This window comes from Delphinapterus leucas, chromosome 1 (assembly GCF_059928025.1).
Source record: "Delphinapterus leucas isolate spDelLeu-1000000601 "Yukka" chromosome 1, BTC_Dleu_Yukka2, whole genome shotgun sequence".
NCBI classification, from domain to species: Eukaryota; Metazoa; Chordata; class Mammalia; order Artiodactyla; family Monodontidae; genus Delphinapterus; species Delphinapterus leucas.
Genome location: NC_143129.1, coordinates 29,877,051 through 29,899,561, shown reverse-complemented (window position 1 = coordinate 29,899,561; position 22,511 = coordinate 29,877,051). Strand labels below are relative to the sequence as shown.

The following is a 22,511-nucleotide window of genomic DNA, read 5'->3' as shown; positions in this document are numbered from 1 at the left end:
GGGAGAAGAATCAAAGATAAGACTAAGATTTCAAGTCTTTAAGACCTAGAGAATGATGGTACCAATAACCAAATTAAGGAAGTCACAAGGAATAAATTGTTGTGGAGGAAATCTGTCTTAGGTGTTGAAGGAACAGTAAAATGTCAGATGAGCTGTGTTGAAGGCACTTGAGATGTATTATGAGAGGAAAGAGGGTGCAGTCTACTGGAGACCCTGGAGACCTACCAGGGTTCGAATCCATCTGTACTTACTGGCCTTTTGACTCCGAGTAATCCAGAAATGATTTCTAACTCTTGTATAATGTGGCACTGTTAAATTACTCTTGATAAATTACTTTTGGCACTATCAATTTACAAAGGGAGAAAATTCTAAATTTTTAAAAACTTAATTTGAATGTTTTATGTAATTAAATTTTAAGGATTGCTTCATATGTGTTATTTGGATACATGCCTAAAACCACACACACATACCCACATACACTGACTTTTACTGTTTCCATTGACTTTTAACTTTTCCTTCAGGGATGAAGAATTTTCTGTGAGTTCAGTCTTGGCTTCTGATGTTATTCACGCAAGTCGAAAAGACATACCCTGTATATTTAGAGTAAGTATGTGTGCTGTAATTTGATCACTGAATTATTCGCTTTTTATGAATATACGTTTTGCCTTTCTATATAGATCACAAACTTATTTGGAATAGAACCAAATCTTATAGACAATTTGTGCTAAGTAAATATTTAATTAGTAAAAGACCAATAGAAAGCATGAATAGGGCTTTGCTCGTGGCGCAGCAGTTAAGAATCCTCCTGCCAATGCAGGGGACACGGGTTCGAGCCCTGGTCTGGGAAGATCCTACATGCCACGTAGCAGCAAAGCCTGTGCGCCACAACTACTGAGCCTGCGTTCTAGAGCCTGTGAGCCACAACTACTGAGCCCGCGTGCCACAACTACTGAAGTCCGTGCGCCTAGAGCCTGTGCTCCACAACAAGAGAAGCCACCGCAATGAGAAGCCCGCGCACTGCAATGAAGATTAACCCCAGCTCGCTGCAACTACAGAAAGCCTGCGCGCAGCAACAAAGACCTAACGCAGCCAAAAATAAAATAAATTTTTAAAAAAAGAAAGAAAGCATGAATATATGGCTTCTAAAATAGATTTCCTCTTGGATAATATTTTTGAGTCACAATTCAATTTTCAGATAAGCACTACAACATGAAAAAATGAATAAGCATGAGATTTCTCAATTTTTTAAAAAATAGAAGTTTCTTTAAGATCTCATTTAAAAAGTTAGTATGTTTCAGTTCTATTGCTTTGTAATAACCACTCCAAAACGTAGTGGCTTAAGCCAACAGTGGTTTATTTTTCACCATTCTGTGGGTCAGTCCTTCAGGTGTACAGTTCTGGTGTCAACTGGGGGCACTCGTGTGACTGCATTCAGCTCATTTGGAGCAGGAATATCCAAAATGACCTTACTCTCACATCTGGGGCCTTGGTGCTGGCTGTTCGCCTTGGTACTTGGCTGTTCACTGGGCCACCTCAGTTCTCTGTATGAACTCTCTCCACGTGGTCTCTAATCATCCACTAGTCTGGCTGAGCTCTCCATGACCGACTTCCAAGAGAGCAGAGGAAGCTGCCAGGCCTTTTAAGGACTAGGCTCAAAACAGGCATAATAACCCTTCTCCATTCTGTTGGCCAAAGCAAGTCATGAGGTCAGCCCGGATTTAAGAGAAGGGGAAATAGACTGCATTTCTTGATAAGAAGAGTGGGATTCCATAGAAGAATTGTTGGTAGCCATCTTTGGAGGCTGTCTAATACAGGGCCATCTCGAATTGGTGAATTAAGGTAATAGAGGTTAATAAAAAGGGCTGTTGCCTTAATGGTATGCCTATATGCTTTGTATTTGTCTATGAATCTTGTATATGAGGAAGGTCAGACAAAGACCATACTTAGTCTTTCAGTTCCTAGACCAACAGCTATTCTCTCACCAGTACCAAGGGATCCTACAGAGGCCCACTTATCTTAACTGATTCTAATTGTGGGATTTTATTGTCACTGCTGCTTGAATTACTTTTAATAAAGGATCCATATATACATAATTCAATTCTGTTCTGATTATAGTGTCATTGTATAATTATAAACCTTCATTTAAATACTAGCTCAAGTGATCTGGTCTTTCCCTGAGATGAGTTATTGTTATGAAGTAATAGAGAATCTTAAGTACTTCCGAGTATTTTTGACTTTTTTAAAACAAGTTGAAAATCAGTACAGTGTAGTGCTTACAAGCGTGGACACAGGATTCCAGTCTAGTTGTGTGTCCTTGGAGAAATGAATTTATCTGCATCACAGTTTTTTTCATATATAAAATCAGAATATAATAACAATACCTACCTTGTAAAGATGTTGATAGAGTTAAATGAGTTAATTCTTACAAAGTGCTTTGATCAGTGCCCAGTAATTACTCAATAAATGTCAGTTGCTGTTGTTATATGACTGTGTGTAATGGATTTTTTAGTGATAGTATTCTTGCACTTTGCAGCAAAGAAAATACAAATGACACTAACATTTAGAACGGTATCTACTACCTTTGTCATGAATTCTAATGCTAAAACTATTCTTCTGATTATGAATAGCTAAACTCTGTTAAAGGTATCACTTAATGAATGCTCATTTTGTTGGCTAGTGCTAAGCGAACTAGCATCAGTATAAAACTGGCTTAAAAGGTATCTGTTTGCTGATGTCATGAATTTTGATTAAATTGTTCTAGGTCACAGCTTCCCAGCTCTCAGCGTCTAATAACAAATGTTCAATCCTGATGCTAGCAGATAGCGAGAATGAGAAGAGTAAATGGGTGGGAGTGCTGAGTGAATTGCACAAGATTTTGAAGAAAAACAAATTCAGAGACCGCTCAGTGTATGTTCCCAAAGAGGCTTATGACAGCACTCTTCCCCTCATTAAAACGACCCAGGCAGCTGCAATCATAGGTATGAATTCATAACATTTATCTTGTTATAATTGTTTACTAATATACCTTGTCAGCAGGGACTGGTTTTCATCTAGGAATCCCGGTGTCTAACATTGTATGTGTTATATCACAGATGCTCAGTAAATGTTTATTGAATGCATGAGGCCATATTAGAACTTTATTTTTCAGTAAACAAGAATAAATATACTTTTCAAATGTATTTTCTTCTGAAAAAGCAACAATGCTGAAGATTAACCTATTAACGAATCGATTTTCTGCTTGTGTGACTTAGATAAAGTTGTTTAAAGCATAAGCCGTTTCATAAAGCATAAGTTTCCTACGTAAAATGTAGGTACTAATTACCTTGCAAAGGTTACTGTGAAGTTTAAATAAGATGGAATGTGTAATACAGAGTGTTCCATATATAATATGCCCTCAAAAATGGCAGCTTTTCTGTCTGGAGGGTTAAATTTTCGCTATATTCTTACGTACACTGCCCACTCTTTTGTTACTTTCTAGTAAATAATGAAAAGTTTGATGAGTAGGGTTCAAATGCCTTGCACAATTTTTCCCTCCCCAAACAAGAAATGGAACTGGACACAGGGTGCTAACAAACTAGGGGTTTTTTTCTTTCACCTTTTATTGAATAAACATTTATATCTTTTTATAAGCATTGATATAAATTATTTTCTAATGATTTTTCTATTAAAAAAAGATATATCTTTTTATAAGCATTGATATAAATTATTTTCTAATGATTGTTCTATTAAAAAAAGACACGAGATAATATTTACCACAGTAATCTGAAAGGAAATTTAATAGTGCAAATTGTTATTGCTATTTTTAATTGTTTATTTTATTTATTTGGTTTTTTGTACCAAATTTCTTTTGTTATCTGTTTTATTCTATGAATTTACGTAGTTTCTACCTAATAAAAATACTTCATATTTATGTCTTATATAGATCATGAAAGAATAGCTTTGGGGAATGAAGAAGGGTTATTTGTTGTGCATGTCACCAAAGATGGTAAGAGAAAATTATTTTGGAGAAAATATTATTGATAGAGTATTCTAACCTACAGACTCTGAATTCTAAAAAGAGCAGGATTTGCTCTTATTTATTCTATAATTGAAATTTTCCAGGCCTAATTGGATACGTTTATAAGTCAAAAGATAATTTTTTAATTTTTTATAATCCATCTGGGTTCTAAAACTTCCATGTGTATTGTCTTTCTTGTGTCATTTTACTTACAGTTCTGCTGTGTGAACTCAGATTGCATTTCTAAAGATGGTACATGAAAGAAAAATGCAACTTGATTTTTTTCATAGTTCTAACAGTACTAGGAGTGGTAACAGTCATTAAAATGTGTTTGTTTTTGGGGTCTTTTATCCCACAGTTTAACACAACAGATTTCTTTTTAGGGAGAAATTAAATACTGGGTGAAATAAAAAGGAACCCATTTAACTTAGCATTCTTGAATACAGTGTTCTAAGTTCTGTCTTTATATCAAGTTAGATCATGGGAAAACAATGCATTTAAACTTCATTAATTTGTTACCCAAAGAAATACCTTTAGTGAAACATGAGTTACTCAGTTTTTAAAAATAGTAACCCCATGGTAAACTTCCCTAGGATTTGGTGAGAATAAAGAGGTTTTTCTTAAAGATCTGGCATGCTTTATCACATAGGAACTCTTTGCCATGGCAGCCAGAAATCTCAGTGCTAAATTTAATACCTTACTATAGATAGGTTAAATTATCTTATAATGGGTGTAATTATCTTCATCTTTCTCCATATGATTTCTGATCTCTCATTTTTTCTGTGTGTATCTCTGTCTTTATTATAAGTTGACATATTCTTTTGAGTATAATTGGGATATAATTAATAGGTAAACAAAATATTTTGCAGTTGATTTATTATTGTTTCTTTGCATAGAAATTATTAGAGTTGGTGACAATAAGAAGATTCATCAGATTGAACTCATTCCAAATGATCAACTTGTCGCTGTGATCTCAGGACGAAATCGTCATGTACGACTTTTTCCTATGTCAGCTTTGGATGGGCGAGAGACTGATTTTTATAAATTGGCAGAAACTAAAGGGTGTCAAACCATAACTTCTGGAAAAGTACGTCATGGAGCTCTTACATGCCTGTGTGTGGCTATGAAAAGGCAGGTCCTCTGTTATGAACTATTTCAGAGCAAGACCCGTCACAGAAAATTTAAGGAAATTCAAGTCCCATATAATGTCCAGTGGATGGCAATCTTCAGTGAACAACTCTGTGTGGGATTCCAGTCTGGATTTCTAAGATACCCCCTGAATGGAGAAGGAAGTCCATACAGTATGCTCCATTCAAATGACCATACACTCTCATTTATTGCACATCAACCAATGGATGCCATCTGTGCAGTTGAAATCTCCAGTAAAGAATATCTGCTGTGTTTTAACAGCATTGGGATATATACTGACTGTCAGGGCCGAAGATCTAGACAACAGGAATTGATGTGGCCAGCAAATCCTTCCTCTTGTTGTAAGATTCTCTTACTTTTCGCTGTCTTATCTTGCTGTTTCTTTCTTTTTCCTTCTCCTTCATCTCCTTTATGTATTCATTGTTAATAACAGGTTGTTTTTTAAGTCATCTTTGAGGTTTTTCCTAAGTATCAAGTATGTTTTATGTAAAGTAACTAACCATATGTAGTTAAGACCTAGGCCAACAGGGTCAGCATTAACAGGAACATAATTAATGCTAATCTTCCTATGCAATATTTTACTTAGATAGATTTTTAACACATATTATTGTATTTTGAAATAACCCTAAGGAGTTATCTTCATGGTCCCCCCAAATATAGTGCTTGTGAGCACTAATAGCTCATAGGACTTATTCTAGAGAAGTGGTTACCTAGTGAATTATTTAATCAGTTATGTGAAGGTATGATGTAGTATTTGAAAAGTTATTCACTTTTACATTTTTATCTAGGTAGGTAGATACGTTCAAGAAACATTAAGGTATTAATAAATTATTGAATACTTATTATGTGTCATTTTACTGTAAGAGATATAACATTGAGCAAAATAGACAGTCTTACCCTCACAGAGCATGAATGCAGTCGAATGGATTCCTGACAAAACAAGTTGCAGTAGAATATATGTGCTCTGATAGCAGAAGTACAGAGTTCCGTAGAGGCATGTAGGAGGAATATCTAATCCAACACATTTTGTTTTTAGTGGAAGATACTTTGAGCATGTTTAAATGCCGAAGGGAGATAGCCGCTAGGGAGCCAGGGAAAGGTTGATGACTATATGGTAAATACAGGAAATAGAGTAAGATCCCCAAGAGGCCAAAAAGGATGGAAGTCAGAATATAGGGGAAAGGATTTGGAACAGGAGGAGTAAAACCTCTTCCACTGCAACAGGATAGGAGGAATGGTGGGTATGAGTATAGTCAAGTTTAAAAGTTCAACATAAGAAAGTTTAGGAGAGCCATATATACTTATTACAGAAAAATTAGAAAATCTAGATCAAAAGAAAAATACTTCTACCTACCCAGACTTAACTATTCTTGATGTTTTGTTTCTTCTGAAATTTATACTCTTATCTATGGCATCATATTTAGAATGAATCCTAGTCAGAAATGAAAAGTATTATGTGAATTGTACAGTGGTAATTGGAATTAGAATAAGAATTAGAATATCTGGCTTTTATGAATAGCTCTGCCAAAAATTTAATTCATGACCTTAGCTTAGGTAAATCATTTAATCTTTCTTTGCTTGTGTCACCATTTATTGATGTTCATTCTTTCAGTAAGTATATATTGAGCATCTCCTGTGCCAGATGCTTTATCATACTTTGATAAATGTGACCATAACTCTTACCTGAAGATTTCTCTACTTCGTAAGTTGTTTAACTACTTTAGGAATCAGTTACTTAAAATGTAATGAAATTCCTTTATAGAACTAGTATGGGGCAAGAGAATAATATACTCTTGGTGTTAACAGACTCCTACTGTATTATAATGGCCTTAAAACCTCTTCATTTATGATTTACGGGGTTTTTTTAACTTCAAAAATGTATTGATGTGGCTACTGTATGTTAACAATAGGATTTTGGTGGGATTCCACTCTACACTTCTTTAGCATAGATCTTTCAAAATGTTTTGGGTTTAGCAGTTAAAAGTAACCAGCCAGCTGTTTTCTCCTTCCCATCTCCCAGGTTACAATGCACCGTATCTCTCAGTGTATAGTGAAAATGCAGTTGATATCTTTGATGTGAACTCCATGGAATGGATTCAGACTCTCCCACTCAAAAAGGTAATTTAACACTAAAAAATGAGCTAAGTGAACAAATGATTATAAGTGAAACACTAATATGACTATTTAGCTAGTTTTCACTAGTTTAGCATTTTCTGTCACATGTAATAACATAATTGGTAATCTGGGACTTAGCTAAGAGTAGAAAAAAAAAGAAAAATCAAGCTGGTTAATTTTACAGGTAGCTCAGCACCATATTATTTTTATTACATTTTGTTTCACTATATAACATATGATTATTATAATAATGAACAACTAGAATATATTCTACAGCTTAAAATGTCAGTGTTATCTTCCACTTTAGTTTAAGGAGCTCTGAAGGAGTATATTATTTGTAATTTTACTGTTTATCACATAATGGTATGCAATTTTAATCCTGTGAGGGCAAATTTCATGGGCTAGAAAAGTGATTAAAATTAGAACCAATGCTCTGTATAAGCATCTCATGATTAAAAAATAAGGGTTTCACACATTCCTAATAAAATATAATATTTTCCTTTAACATTTCCCTATGATAACATAAAGAGAATTTTTACGAGTATAGAATGGCTGTTTTGCAGCAATGAAGAATAATAGTTTCATGTAAGTATATGCAGCATGTGTCATTAGTTGCAGGGCAGGGTTTAGAAGAATGGGTAAAAGAAAGTAACCAAGATCTTATTTCAAAATCTGCCCCAATTTTAAACCATAACAGCAGTGGGAAAAGCTCTTGTAAATGCTGCCACATTTTATAAAACAACTAAATATGGTCCTCACGTTTATAAATTCGGGCTGGTTACAATTAGTTTTCCCTTTTATGTTTATCATGTGAATTTTGAAGTATATATAAAAGAATATATGATCTTTATGAAGCATAATAATAAACTGATCACTTGTGAACTCACCTCCTAACTTAAGAGCCAGAACATTACCAATTTCACTGAATCTACTTGTGTATTTTTCCCTTACCCTGATTATTGTGTTTATCATTCCCTTGCTTTTCTTAAAATACAGAATTTTTTGTATATTTAAATATTTCTAAACAATATATTGTTCAGTTTTGCTTGTGTTTGAGATAATAAAATGTTATGTTGTATATCATCTTCTGCCTTGCTATCTTAATGTATTTACTGTTTCTAAGATTCATCCATGTTACATGTACTATATATATATGTACACACACATATATATTTCATTGCTTTTCACTACTGTAAAATATTCTGTTGGGTGAATAGATCACAATTTATTTGTCTGATTAGCAGACATGTGAATTATTTCCCAGCTTTCTGCTATTATGAACGTTGCTGTAGAAGTCATATATGTCTTCAGGTGCGTATGTGCAGGAGTTTCTTTTAAGTCACGTGCCTAGGAACGAAATTGATGGGACATGGAGAATGCACGTGTTCAACTTTACAAGATAGTGTCAAATTATTTTCCAAAGTAATTGTACCAGTTGACACTCCCATCATCAGTATATAAGAGTTCTTAATGACCCATACCGTTGTCAGAATTCATAGTTTTATAACCATTTATTTATGGTTATAAAGTGATATCTCATTGACGTGTTCATTTGCATGTCCCCAATTAACAGTGTTGCTGATAATCTTTCGTATGTTTATTCATCGTTCATATTTCCTCTTCTGTGAAATACCTGGTCATGTTTTTTGCTCATTTTCCTGTTTGGTCATCTTTTGATTTATTGAAATTATTCATATATGGTAGATACTGGTTTAGTAATGGGTATGGTGAATCTTCCCTGTTTGTGACCTATCTGTTAATTTTTATAGTGTATTTTGTGAACATTTGTTATTGCTTGAAAATTCATTGTTATAAATTTTAATGTAATATCATTCTTATCCTTTTTACATTTATCTTTTTTTTCTTAAGAAGCTCTTTCCTACCTCATGGTCATAAATATAGGATCTTTATTTTCTTTCAGAAGTTTGAAAGTTTTGCCTACTGTATTTATGTCTCTGTTCCATTTAGAATTGACTTTTTCTGTATGGTGTGAAGTAGGGATTCAGTTTCATTTGTTCCATATAGATACCCAGTTGCTCTATCACCATTTATTGACAGTCCCTCCTTTCCCCAGTGATGTACAATTTCATCTCTGTCATGTGTGTACATTTAGTTCAAATAAGATTCATAAAGTAGCTGTATGAATATCTTATTATCATCGTCTGGTACTAATGGCTTTAAAAAGTCAAATTTAAGGTTTAAATGTATTTCTGCTTTTCTTTTTTTGCCCAGAATATTCTTCCTTTAAAATGTTATCATTATAACTGTGTTAGTTCAAGTTAGATAATTTTATGTCTTTCTAGTCAGAATTGTTGATTTCCTTCCTAAAGAGGAAGGATAAATTAAAGGTCTTAATAGTGTGTGCCTTATAAATATCTCAAAAGTTATATGATTTAATTTTTGAATTTTGTTGAAATACTAATTTTATTTTTTATTATTTTAGGTTCGACCCTTAAACAGTGAAGGATCATTAAATCTTTTAGGGTTGGAGACGATTAGATTAATATATTTCAAAAATAAGATGGCAGGTAAGAAAATACACATTAGTAGGAGAGCTTCATAGAAGTATTCAGGTGTATCTTACTCCAAAGTCTGTATAGAAGTATTCATAAATTTATGATCTTTTCTGGTGGATCTAGTTAATGAAGATGTAATTATGGTACATTATGTATTTAGAATAATATTTTGACTTAAATGTAAGTAAAAACATTGGCATTAAGAAAACACATTAAGGGGCTTCCCTGGTGGCGCAGTGGTTGAGAGCCCGCCTGCCGATGCAGGGGACGTGGGTTCGTGCCCCGGTCCGGGAAGATCCCACATGCCGCGGAGCGGCTGGGCACGTGAGCCATGGCCGCTGAGCCTGTGCGTCCGGAGCCTGTGCTCCGCGACGGGAGAGGCCACAACAGTGAGAGGCCCGCGTACTGCAAAAAAAAAAAAAAAAAAGAAAAAAAAGAAAACACATTAAAATGTTTATATCAGTTATCTCTCGGTAGTGGGATTATTATATTCCTTATGCTTTTCTTTTTTCCCCCATATTCTTCCAATAAATTTGTATAGTCTATCAAAAAAAAATTCCATCAAAAGTTTGTCATTTTTGTTCTGTTTGTTTTTAAGTACTAAGATACATACAAATTGCTTGGCTTCAGATTTGATGCTCTGGTATATCCTCTTGGCACTGGAGGCTTCTTGGTATACAGACTGGTGACTGTAGGAAAAGTCCTATGCTAAGAGGATATTGCAGTATGATGACTTGAGAAAGGATATTCAGGTATTAGACAAGATTAAATCCACCCTCTTCTCACTGTATGTAATGATTGTAGAATGTGTCCATAACCCAATTTGTCTCTATGGGATAAAACCTATTCCAACTCGTCTTTTTTTATGTTCTCGTCTTTCTACTCTAGGCTAGGAGTAAAGGTGGAGCTAGGAGAAGGAATACCTGACAAAATTTCAACATAGTTGTCTTATCCTTTGAAAATGAAAGGCAATCCTATTTCCTGGAGATTCTATTTCTCTGTCTTGTCTGTTTCTCTTTCATCTCTCAGGAGCCCAAAGTGCTCTTGCAGTCCTCTGGCTGTCCAAAATCTCCCGTTGCCACTGCAACTGACCAAGATCTGCTTCACCCTCATAATTCTCAAATTCCAACTCTCAAATTCTCATCTACTTTTAAAATTTTGTTCTTTTAACATTTGCTGTTAGGAAAGCAATCTGATAAAGCTATTATTATGATACAAGGAGAACGTTGCTTTTTTTTTTACTAATCATCTTGCTTTGGCTTGCCTTACAGGCTCCTTTGGCTTCTTCCTACTACATTTTTCTCATTTTAGCTTTTTGGGTGTTACAAACTTCTAAAGATTGGCTTTTCTCTTTTTCCTTACCTTATTTAGAGAATGGAATTCATCACGTTGTATGGATACAGTTTTCTGTTTTAGAGGATGTTCACCATATCCCAGCATGTTTTGGGAGCCCATGGCTAAGAGTTTTGTTTACTTCTAGGTATTAAAGTTGAGATAGATGGGCATTAGGTGACTAGGTGTACATAAGTAAGTATCCCCTGAAGATCAGAAGAGTAGAAATAGCAATAAGATTCTTACTTTTAGTAAAGGAAGCTGGAAGAAACACAATTCCTTTCCTTTACTCCACATCTTGCAAATTGGATCTGCAAAGGACCTGTTTTAATATATAAAAAAAATTTTAACTGTTATCATTTTCATGGATAATTTACCATTTATGCCTGATTACTGTGCAGGTCAACAATAAGAGCTTTTTAACACCCTAAGCCATTGAAACCAATACTGGGAAGGTGGGAGAAGATGGTGTAGAGATATTGGGGGTGGAGTGGCCAAAGTGATAGGACACCAAGGCAACTACGTTTTCCTTTTTTTCTTCTAGTAAAATTGTACCATTTTATGTTTATAATCAAATAAAGGTGAAAATATACTCTGTAAGCTACATTTAATTTCAGCATATATTTGTTTACATATATTTCATTGAAAATTATTACTTATTTACTATGATTTATCAGCACAACTTTAAAAAATCAGAATTGCATATACTTGTATAATTGATTGATGTTTGTACTGTCTTGGAGATTAATGGATGAAAAGCATTTTAGCACTTTAAAGAACATCATTGTTCTTTGTATTTTTTTTTTTTTAACAGAAGGGGATGAACTGGTAGTTCCTGAAACATCAGATAATAGTCGGAAACAAATGGTTAGAAATATTAACAATAAGAGGCGTTATTCCTTCAGAGTTCCAGAAGAGGAAAGGATGCAACAAAGGAGGTAGATATTTAATTCATACTCATCTAAAGATGCTTATAGCATCAGAAGGACTATTTGGTAATAATACTGTATTTGATTTGGAAGGAAAATTTGATCTCTGAAAGTCTGTCATCATCATCTATGGTGTTAAAACTGCAATAATGAATGTATTTCTCAGTGTAATTTTAATTAATACTTCCCAAGTTGTGAGTATGTACTAGATTAAAGTACCATATTTTGATTCATTTCTCTTTGTACATGGAATAGTTACAATTTTTAGAATGTGGGCTTTTATAAACATAGAACATACCTTTGCAGATTAACTATTCTCATGACCAAACAGAAATAGGCTTGTAGTGTTTCCAGTTACATATAAAAACATTTCTAATATATTAGCAATTATTTTAAAAGATGTACATAAAATGTTCAGAATTATCTGTAAAATAGAGTAAAACCCTCTCTGTTTTCCCACCAAAAATCATAAGATCTTTTTTAAAATTTAAAACAAAATCTTCTAAGTAAATGTTTAACTTAGTATATTCTATTATTTTAATTCTATCCTTATTAACATGATTTCACAGTTTATTTTTATGAAAAAATTTAAGTATACTTAATTTTTCTCTGAAATTGTCTAGATTGGTCTTGGAATAAAAGTGTTTAAACAGGTGTTTTCTCTTACAGGGAGATGCTGCGAGATCCAGAAATGAGAAATAAATTAATTTCCAACCCAACTAATTTTAACCACATAGCACACATGGGTCCAGGAGATGGAATACAGATTCTAAAAGACCTGCCCATGGTAAGAGACATGAAGAGTGAATGTGAATATAAATGGGGTTAACACAAAGTTGGAGGGGGGAGGGGGTGGATACATATGAGTGTGTGTGTGTGTGTGTGTGTGTGTGTGTGCACTTAAATACATATAAGACTTAAAAAGACATATTAGTATAATGAGGAAATGTTTATCTCAATATATCACAATATATGTAAGATGCATAATGACATAGCTGATGAGAAAAACATAAAATATAGATGTGTATCAAAAACCAAACATATCAAGTTCTTATTTAGTTGAATACCCTATATACTTCTCCCATACCTAGATTTACTATTGTTGGAGAAATAAACCACCAGATTTGGAGACATTCTATACCAAGATTCAGAACTTTGTTACCAAATTACTAAAATTTCACTAAGTTTAGCAATTCAACACAGATGTTTGCCCCCCAAAGAACTACATTAGCTTGATCATTAATGGTCACACCTCTCATCTGATTATGAAATTATTTTCCTCTGCCCATTACAGATGTGTTACCTAGTCAGTCTTATATTTTAAAAAAAGTACAACATAGGAAAACTGTTGTGTTTTTTTTAACAACATGAAGATTGGATTCTTGGACCTAATATACTGAGATTAAGAACATTAGTGGAAAAAAAAAAAAGAACATTAGTGGAATTAGCTAATTATCCAAGCTCTGTAACATTCCAGTATCATGGTACTCTCAACAAACTATTGAAACTTAAACATGACTCTTTTGATAGGTGGTGATAGCATCTAGATTTTGCACAGAATTTTAGGCATAATTTAAATGCTATGACAATTTGGGAGGTGATGTGTAAATCTCGACCCAAAGCTCTTTCTAAGGAAGTCTGTGTTAATTACCCACATTACTTAACTCTACTGTGATAGAAGATATAGACATGTGTCACTGACAGAAAAAATAATAGGTAATACAGTTTGTACAGTCAAGTTTTTTTAGTAAAAATGTTAAGCTCTTAAAGGTAGTTTTTGCATTTCTTTCATAGGGGGAACCAAAAAAATCTGCACTAATTTGAGCCTGAGTTCCACATCATAAATATCTCAATTAACCAGTTGCCCTGTTTATGAATGGATGTGATGTTCTTACTGTCATTGTTTTTTCATCATCATCAAGACATTATTATACGATTATAGTACCATTACTTCCTTTCAAATCATTCACAATAGTCAGTTAACCTTTTGAAATGGGGATTTTTATTAGCCGTGCTAGGTAGATATAAATAAAGTATGCAGAAAGATTACAGCCAATCTTGATATAGTAATTAAAATGAAGTAAGAAATTTAAGGCTGAGCATAACTATTAAGCTGAAAATATTGAGAATAAATAAAGGCTGAGTTGACATGGTTAACTGTTACACTTATCTATCATATCGAAAAGCTATACTACTTTTACAGCTTTTGCCTGGGAATGAGAGTTCAGATTTTTCTCCATTCTTTTCCCGTTCTGAACATTTACTTAAGTCCTCAGTCTGGTTTTCCTTTATTCTCAGAAGTAAACGGAGCAGAACCACGCGGTCCAAAAGCTTCTGTCATTTTTCCTTACAGAAGCTACAAGGTCAGGTACAAAGTACCTTAGGAGAGAGAATTTTTTAATTGTGATAAACAGTTGAAATGTGAATATATGTATAGCTTATATTTGATAGATCAATGTGAAAATTTTTGAAATTTAGTTAAATAGTTTTTCAACATCTGCTATGTAGGTAGCATTATGGAGGGATAGAGGCATACAAATTTCAAACACATCCATATGTTGCAAAGCAACATATCAGCAAATACAAAATTGTTTCAGTAGTGAACAAGGTTTTAGTGTGTATTATCCTTTTAAAATTAAACTTTCTTTCACACTTGCTTCATTCTGGTGTACAAAAAAAGAATAGTACGGTTCTCCTCTCATATATTCCAATAACATAGCAAGAAGAATTATGGAAAATTTTTCTATAAATTCTGTTATATCCCACAGTATGTTCCTTGAGGGGAAATAGTTTCAGGATTTAATAAAATGTTCCTCTGCTTGACCAGGTGAAAAATCAGTTTGCTAATGTTCCAGAATTTTTTTCGGACCTTCATTCACAGTAAGACTTGGTCTTTCTACACCGTGAATAAGCACACTGAAGCAAACTGTGAAATTTCAAGCATTATAAGAACTTTCATATCCCAGCATCCCTCCTTTTTCTCCCTTCACCCTCCCACCACGTAAAGTAAACGAAATCTCTATTTTGTCATTGTTGTTGTTCAGAATAAGGTCCATTCTTAATTACTGGGCAAAACAAGTTCAGATAGCATTTCCCAAAGATTCAACATCAATCTGACCCCATGACACAGGGCCTCCTGTGCTGGCTGCTTATTCCCATTAGACCTCTTGATTTTTAGTATTAGTGTCACTGATTTTGTTAACCCATGACTGCCTTGCTGGTTCTTTTTGTAATTAACACAAGTGACTCTTTACCCTAGAGGTGCAATCCAGTTTTTAATGTTCCTTTCATTCCTTTCATATTTTCTTATCACATAAGCACTTTTGAATGTCCAGGACAAGAAGTTGGTGTAAATTTTTGAAACCTGTTCACCTGTACGTGTAGTATTGTAGCAAAGATGTTATGTGTCTGAACTCCTGTTCTTTATTTTCACCTGACTTTCTTCCTTTCACTAGCAAAGAACATAAAAGCTGGGGGTTTTCATAGGCATCCATTTAATCACTTAACAAATATTTTTTGATATACTGTCATGCCAGACCTGTACCTACCTTGGAGTAGACACTGGTAAACGACACAATAATATGCATGTCTGAAAAGCAAATAATATACATGTCTGTACCTGTGTGTGTATGTGTGTGTGTATGTATATGTGTGTGTGTGTACATGTATTAAAAAGCTTGTGATATTTTAATATAGTCTCAGATTTTAGTATGTTCTTTCCACTGTAATTTCTATATTTAATGAACTATTTTCAAAAATGAAGATGAATTTAATTTATCTAACATTAACATGTATAGGAAGCACTTTCAAATACCAAAGCTATGATGTTGTCATTCGTGCAAAGAGCATGTACCCCAGAAATTTTTATGTTTAACTTATTCAAATCAGTATTGCCTTTCTCTGAAATACTTAAAAGCTTAGAGAGTTTATTGAATGTCTTTGGAAGCTTATTCTGTTGCCTTTGTACCAAAATGATGCTGAAAAGGGTTGTTTGCCTCATGAATGTGGAAAAGATAGTAAGGGTAAGGAGTCATTTTTTTCTTTTATCTCCTATATCAGATGTGTCTTAGTGAGCCAAGAGAATATAAGCAATTAATATAAAACAGCATATATGTCTTACAAGTACATACTGTAGTAGTTTCCTTGAATCCTTTTTGTCATTTACCTTTTTTCATAAGTGGGCACTTGTAATAAAGAATAGATTTGTCTCTAGTTGAATGCAAGAGTAATATTTTATCTCTAAAAGATTTATTTTTTTTAGCACATAACATTTCTCCTAGCCTTTTACCCATTCCTAAAATTGTTAACGAATAAAATTTCAAGCTCGGTGACCTTTTAGACCTTTATGAAGTAATTTTACTTCTTAAAGTTACATTTATATCAATAGTTTTATCTTTTTGAAAAGAACCTTAGAAAGTACTGGTTTCGCTCACATCTCTAAATTTAAAACACCTTATATAGAAGCCTTTCTTTTAAGCTTCCCTAATTTACCAGATTTTTTTTTTTTTTTTTTTTGCGGTACGCGGGCCTCTCACTGTTGTGGCCTCTTCCGTTGCGGAGCACAGGCTCCGGACGCGCAGGCTCAGCGGCCATGGCTCACGGGCCCAGCCGCTCCGTGGCATGTGGGATCTTCCCAGACCGGGGCACGAACCCGTGTCCCCTGTGTAGGCAGGCGGACTCTCAACCACTGCGCCACCAGGGAAGCCCAAGATTTTTTTTTTTTAACAAAGAAAGCTCATCTGAACTCATGAGAATATCAGTCAGCGTGTCTCTGGGAAGTCATTCAGCCTGTCTCTAATGAAGAGATGGTAGGATGTTTTCCTGAAACACAGTTGTTCTCAGAAACTGAACTTTGAAAGTTCCCATTAGAGAAGGTGACTGGGTGCTGAGCGACAGTTCCCAAATGTTCCCAAGTTATTTTAACATGAAAAACTAGAGCCCTTGTTTTCAAACTTTCTTCTATGTCTTTAGTATTACATTATTTCACTTTTTAAAAATACACCTGAACATTGAAGAGAAGGTCGTTCTCTTGTTAAAAACAAACATGTTCTTTGGGTGTCTAAGTGGAGATAAGCTTGGGCTACTTAAAGGTAAACCAATAATTGGTATATTCCACAGTTACTATTTCTGTTACGGGAAGATAAGATCAGTAAAAGCAAACACATGTCAAGTCTATAAATACCAGGAAATGGCTTTAGTTTCTAAAGGAACCGTTTCATAACGCTTTTGGTGAGAGGCTGGTTGTAGGTTCACTTGTTCTTTTCTTTAATTATTTCTCGCTTTTTCTATCCCTAATGTTTTTGGTAGATTTTTGCCATGTTTAAATTCTATCACATAGGAAAATACTGAACTAAATTTTGAAAATCTACTTGTATCTCTGAAAGTCCAGTTTCTACTCAGCTTGATAGTGATAAGAGAATACGTTTATGAGGCAAATGATTTTTTGCAAATCAGCTCTTTAGGTAACTGGCAAGAGGATTACAAAATTTAACTTTCTAAGGCCTAAAAGTATTTCATTATGGATTCAATTCTTGATGTGAGATACTTACTTCATTTTTTCTACATGCATGTTGTCTGAAATGTCACGTATGTCCAGTGAATCCATTTCATTACCTCATTACCTTTTTCTTCTTTCTGTTGTTTTTGATAGCCGGGTTTCCCTTATCCATCCCCTCATCATCACTCCGGTCTGATCTCCTCTCCGATCAACTTTGAGCACATCTATCACATGACTGTTAATTCTGCTGAAAAATTTCTCTCTCCTGATTCCATAAACCCTGAATATTCCCCGTCTCTACGCCCTGTCCCCGGTACACCAAGCTTTATGACTCTGAGGGTATGAACAGCTGAGTTAGGTGTTAACTTGTACTAACCATGTGCGGATCTCTGCCTGGCTTCATAAGTAACACCGCCAACGGGGTACATTCTGTGAACGTTTCCCTTTGGCCTGTTTCTCTGTTGCCAAACTTCTGTTCTTCCTCTTCCTCCTCTTCTGTCTTGGAGTTCTACTTTTTTCTTCTTTTGAGGAAAAAGATGAGGATTTGGGAAGATTTCAGTTTTATTTCTAAAACAGTATTGGAGGTTTTTCTATTTTTTAATAAAACATCATCCCATCATGATATTTTTCATTACGGATACCATAAGAAATAGCCCCTGAATAAGTAAATCTTTATTCTATTAAAAACAAACAAAAAAGGGATGTAGAATTTCTGAATTCTGTATTGCTCGTTACCCTAAAACCAGTTCAGTTCAGAGAAATTTTTTATATTTAGTGAAGTTAAAGTCTATAGAAGGGCCTGTCCAAAGGCCTTTTATCTACAATAAACCCCTTCTTGAAAAGCTCACAGTTCTCAAAATTATAAAGTGTAATAGTACCAGTGAATAACAGGAAAAATTAGCAAAAGAAGGTAGTCTTACTAATCTTTGAGTTGCTGATGCACCTTTAATTCCAGCCAGGATCCAAGATAAGAGAAGTAAATCAACAAGAGAAAAAAACACAGTGTGCTGCATTCTGAAGGACCGTGGTACCTTTCCCCTGGGTCCTTCCACGCAGCCTTGCATCTTTGTAACTAGTGTCTCTGCAGTGGGCTGGAGAGCAAGTGGGCCATTCAAGCTGAATATCCATACATCTGTCAAGAAATATGTACTGACTTCAAGGGAGCATTTTCTCAAGTTTGTTTTGCAGATAATAAAATATTTAGATTGTATCATGCAAACGCATTTACTCTGACTTAGAAAAAAGTAGCATCCGTTTTTTATTTGTGTATTTAGTAAAGTAATTTTCCAATAAGAAAACTACCTGTAGGGTGAGAAGTTTACTTTTGTATTTTTGTTTGCATTCTAAATTGTGATGTTTTAAATGTCATTGTTATCGACATTAAACTATAATGTCATTTAAGTGTCTTATTTCACAAGATAAGATCACTTATGATAAACTAAGCTTCAATTTGCTTGGTAACAAATTTCAGGGAGCAGATTCTAGGGGAAGTTGTATAAACTAATCAGTCAAGAATTTTTGATATAGAAGATGGTGGAAATGTTGCTTAAGTTAGTCTTCTATAAATAGAAACACTACGATTGGTGGAAATTTTACCCTAATCTTAAGCATATTTGAGCAGGAAAAGGACCATCAGCTTAGGTTTCACATTACTTCATAATGAAGTTGAACTTCAGCTGAATGAATGATAAACTGTTGGGTTTGGGTTTTGTGTGGGGTTTTTTTTTTTCCCCAGAACATATCTTCTGTGTATCATTCTTTTATTACCTCAACATGCAGTGTTACTAAACCACTGGTATTTTTACAGGCTTAATTTTTGCCATTTTTTTCTAGGGTAGGTTTGTTTTATAGAAAAGGACGACACAAAGGTACCTTAAGGTTAATAGCAAAAACAATAAAAATTTAAAGATTTAAACTGATATCCCCATCTCTCTTGAACTTGACTCTGCTGCATTGTATGCATGTCATCGGCATCTCTCAGGGTTGCTCCTATGAGCGGCTGTTGAAATGCTAGCACTGTTTTCTGTTTTAAATTTTTTTATTTTTGTGAGAAAAAAAGGTAAAATGTTTGCTTTAAACAAATAACACAGCAAGAATTACATGGACTTTGCAAATTTGATATATGAACCAAAATGGCAATAGTTGAATGTAGAGCCACCCAGCCAGCCAAATCTCAATATGTGTGATTCTTTAAAATGTACGATTTGGAGTTTTTCAAGATATATTAGTGCATGTTTTCCAGGAGATGTTAGTGGATGTTTGCTAGCTTTGGGCCTGCATTAGTTGTGTTGCCATAACCTTCTCTCAGGTACCAGCCCTGACGCCCCTTCCGGTCTGAAAAGGTTAGGGCCATCGAGGAGACCGTGTTCAGACAGCTGGTCCTACGCACCACCTCTCTAGGTGTGTGTTACTTTCAAAGCACTCTGTGGCTCATTTTCCTCCCTTGGACACCTAAATTATTCGATATTAGATGGGAAACTTCTCACACCAGCATTCGCAAGTTAAATGACTTCACCCGGGCTGTGATTGTTAACAAGCGTCATAGTTATGACCCGGGGTACTACTCTCTGTCCGTGAGGCAGGAAGGCTGCCTGGTGACCGGGATGGGAACGTGCAAATGGCACTTTCAGTATCAGGACAATAGAAGGTGTACTAGAGAAGAATGTACTTTTAAGTGGCTTTCTTCTAAATGGGCTTATTCAGCTTTTGAATTATCCTAAGAAAATAAAAACCTCATATGTAGTAAAAGCTTCGTTTCAGTTATCTGCAGAGGTCCATGTAATTCTACACTTCACTGTCACTTCTAACCATGTAACTTTCGCTTTACCGCACTCACAACAGCAAGAAAAACATTGTTACCTGTTGGTAAGTATTTCAGTAAGTATAAAGATAAGCACTTACCTTTGGTCGGGGTGAGGGTTACCTCTGTTAGGGCTTTAGTACTTTTGTGGGCGGGAGGGATTATTCTGTTTCTTGTCCTGTATCACTCTGGTCAAGACAACTTTATTTCTTGAAATGAGGGTGAAAAATAGACATCTCTGTAGAAAATCAGTTTCACTCTGGATGAAGAATTTTTCTTTCTCTTTTGATTTTAGAACCCTCGGCCTCAGGAAAGTCGGACAGCATTCAGTGGCTCGGTCAGTATTCCATCTATCACCAAATCCCGCCCTGAACCTGGTCGCTCCATGAGTGCCAGCAGTGGCCTGTCAGCAAGTAAGTGGCCCCAGCTGCAGGAAGCATTTCCATAGCAAGGTAGCAGCCGTGCATTATCGGTGGCCAGTGTCTCAGACCTGGCTGGGTAATGCCTAGTAGGCACAAGTGCTGCTGTTACAAAAATAGTCATAGAATCCTTTTAGAAGTTACAGTCCATGTGGGAGACAGACAAACAGTACTACAAATTGTGATGATAAATGCTCCGAAGGAGGGCTTCCCTGGTGGCACAGTGGTTGAGAGTCCGCCTGCCGATGCAGGGGACGCGGGTTCGTGCCCCGGTCCGGGAAGATCCCACATGCCGCGGAGCTGCGAGGCCCGTGAGCCACGGCCGCTGAGCCTGTGCGTCCGGAGCCTGTGCTCCGCGACGGGAGAGGCCACAACAGTGAGAGGCCCGCGTACCGCAAAAAAAAAAAAAAAAAAAAAAATGCTCCGAAGGAAATAAACAGGGGACAGTAATAGAGAGTAACAGGCAGTAGCTGTTGAGGATGAGAATAATTTGCAAGGTCACGTGCCCGCCCTGGGGGTGAAGTCACATTGACTCATGTTTGATTAACTGAAAGGAGGCACAGTGGCCACCTGGTAGTGGGCAGGGAGTGACAGAGTAAAGCTCAAGAGGTAGGCAAGGGTCAGATCAAGCAGGGACTTGGGGACCAACATAAGACATTTTTTATTTTTTTAAAAACACAGTGGGAAACCTCCGAAGAGTTTTAAGTAGGCAAGGACCATTATCCAAGGGCAAGACTGTTCTTGGCCAACAGCTGCTTTTCTGTCACTTTCTCAGAAGTAACCTGGTATTGGCTTCGATCAGAGAGAGTGGGGCGAGTGCACCCAAGCACATGCAGGCCCAGGGTGGACCCGGGGTAACGCTAACGAAGCCTCCCTCGCTTCCCTGCAGCTGAGCTCTGAGAAGAACAGCCGGTAGTAACTCCACCTCACATTTCAGAGTCATTCAGTCAGAAGCGTATTCGTTGCCTTGTATTCTTGAATGTGAGACATTCGAGTCAGGCCTCCCGGTGCAGACTGAGTGTCCTCCTTCACGCACTGTTCATGCTGAGGACGCCGGTATCAGCACCCGGCTTGTGCCCAGCTCTTGGTTTTAGGCTCTGGCAACACAGAAGTGAAGGGTGCTGGAATACCATTTGTTCTCTTGCTGTGGAACAAATTACCCCAAAATTTACAAGCTTAAAAGAGCGAACGTGGGCTTCCCCGGTGGCGCAGTGGTTGAGCGTCCGCCTGCCGATGCAGGGGACAAGGGTTCGTGCCCCGGTCCGGGAGGATCCCACATGCCGCGGAGCAACTAGGCCTGTGAGCCACAACTACTGAGCCTGCGCGTCCGGAGCCTGTGCTCCGCAACGGGAGAGGCCGCAACAGTGAGAGGCCCGTGTACCGAAAAGAAAAAAAAAAAGAGCAGACGTCTGTTATCTCTCACAGTTTCTGAGGGTCAGGAGTCTGGGAGCTTAGCTGGACGGTCCTGGCTCAGGGCCTCTCAGGAGGCTGCAGTCAGGCTGTCTGCTAGGGCTGCCGTGAACTCCGAGCTCAACTGGGACTAGAGAAGCCACTTCCCAGCTCACCCACGTGGTTGTTGGGAGGCCTCTGTTCCTCACCAGCGTGGGCCTGAGTGTCCTGGTGACATGGCCTCTGGCTTCCCACAGGGCAAGTGACCTGAGACAGAGAGACCGAGCAGCGGTCTCAGAAGGGACATGCCATCGCTTCTGCAGTGTGCTGGTGATCACACAGACCACCCCTGGAACCATGGGAGGGAC

General features: G+C 36.3%; 1 protein-coding gene across 23 annotated transcripts in view; it reads left to right on the top strand.

Moving 5' to 3' along the window:
* CDC42BPA (CDC42 binding protein kinase alpha) overlaps positions 1-22,511 on the top strand; it is a 326,652-nt gene that overhangs the window by 296,027 nt on the left and 8,114 nt on the right. For 15 of the 23 annotated variants that reach the window (XM_089907512.1, XM_089907467.1, XM_089907431.1 and 12 more), the window contains 10 exons: positions 522-603; positions 2,762-2,978; positions 3,923-3,985; positions 4,894-5,487; positions 7,167-7,264; positions 9,705-9,789; positions 11,924-12,047; positions 12,708-12,825; positions 17,689-17,874; positions 20,631-20,748. In XM_089907512.1, the coding sequence (XP_089763638.1) occupies positions 522-603; positions 2,762-2,978; positions 3,923-3,985; positions 4,894-5,487; positions 7,167-7,264; positions 9,705-9,789; positions 11,924-12,047; positions 12,708-12,825; positions 17,689-17,874; positions 20,631-20,748 (1,685 nt within the window). Of the gene's footprint in view, positions 1-521; positions 604-2,761; positions 2,979-3,922; positions 3,986-4,893; positions 5,488-7,166; positions 7,265-9,704; positions 9,790-11,923; positions 12,048-12,707; positions 12,826-17,688; positions 17,889-20,630; positions 20,749-22,511 lie in introns of those variants that run through there. The other 8 variants (XM_089907493.1, XM_022579377.3, XM_022579379.3 and 5 more) reach the window with 4 other exon arrangements.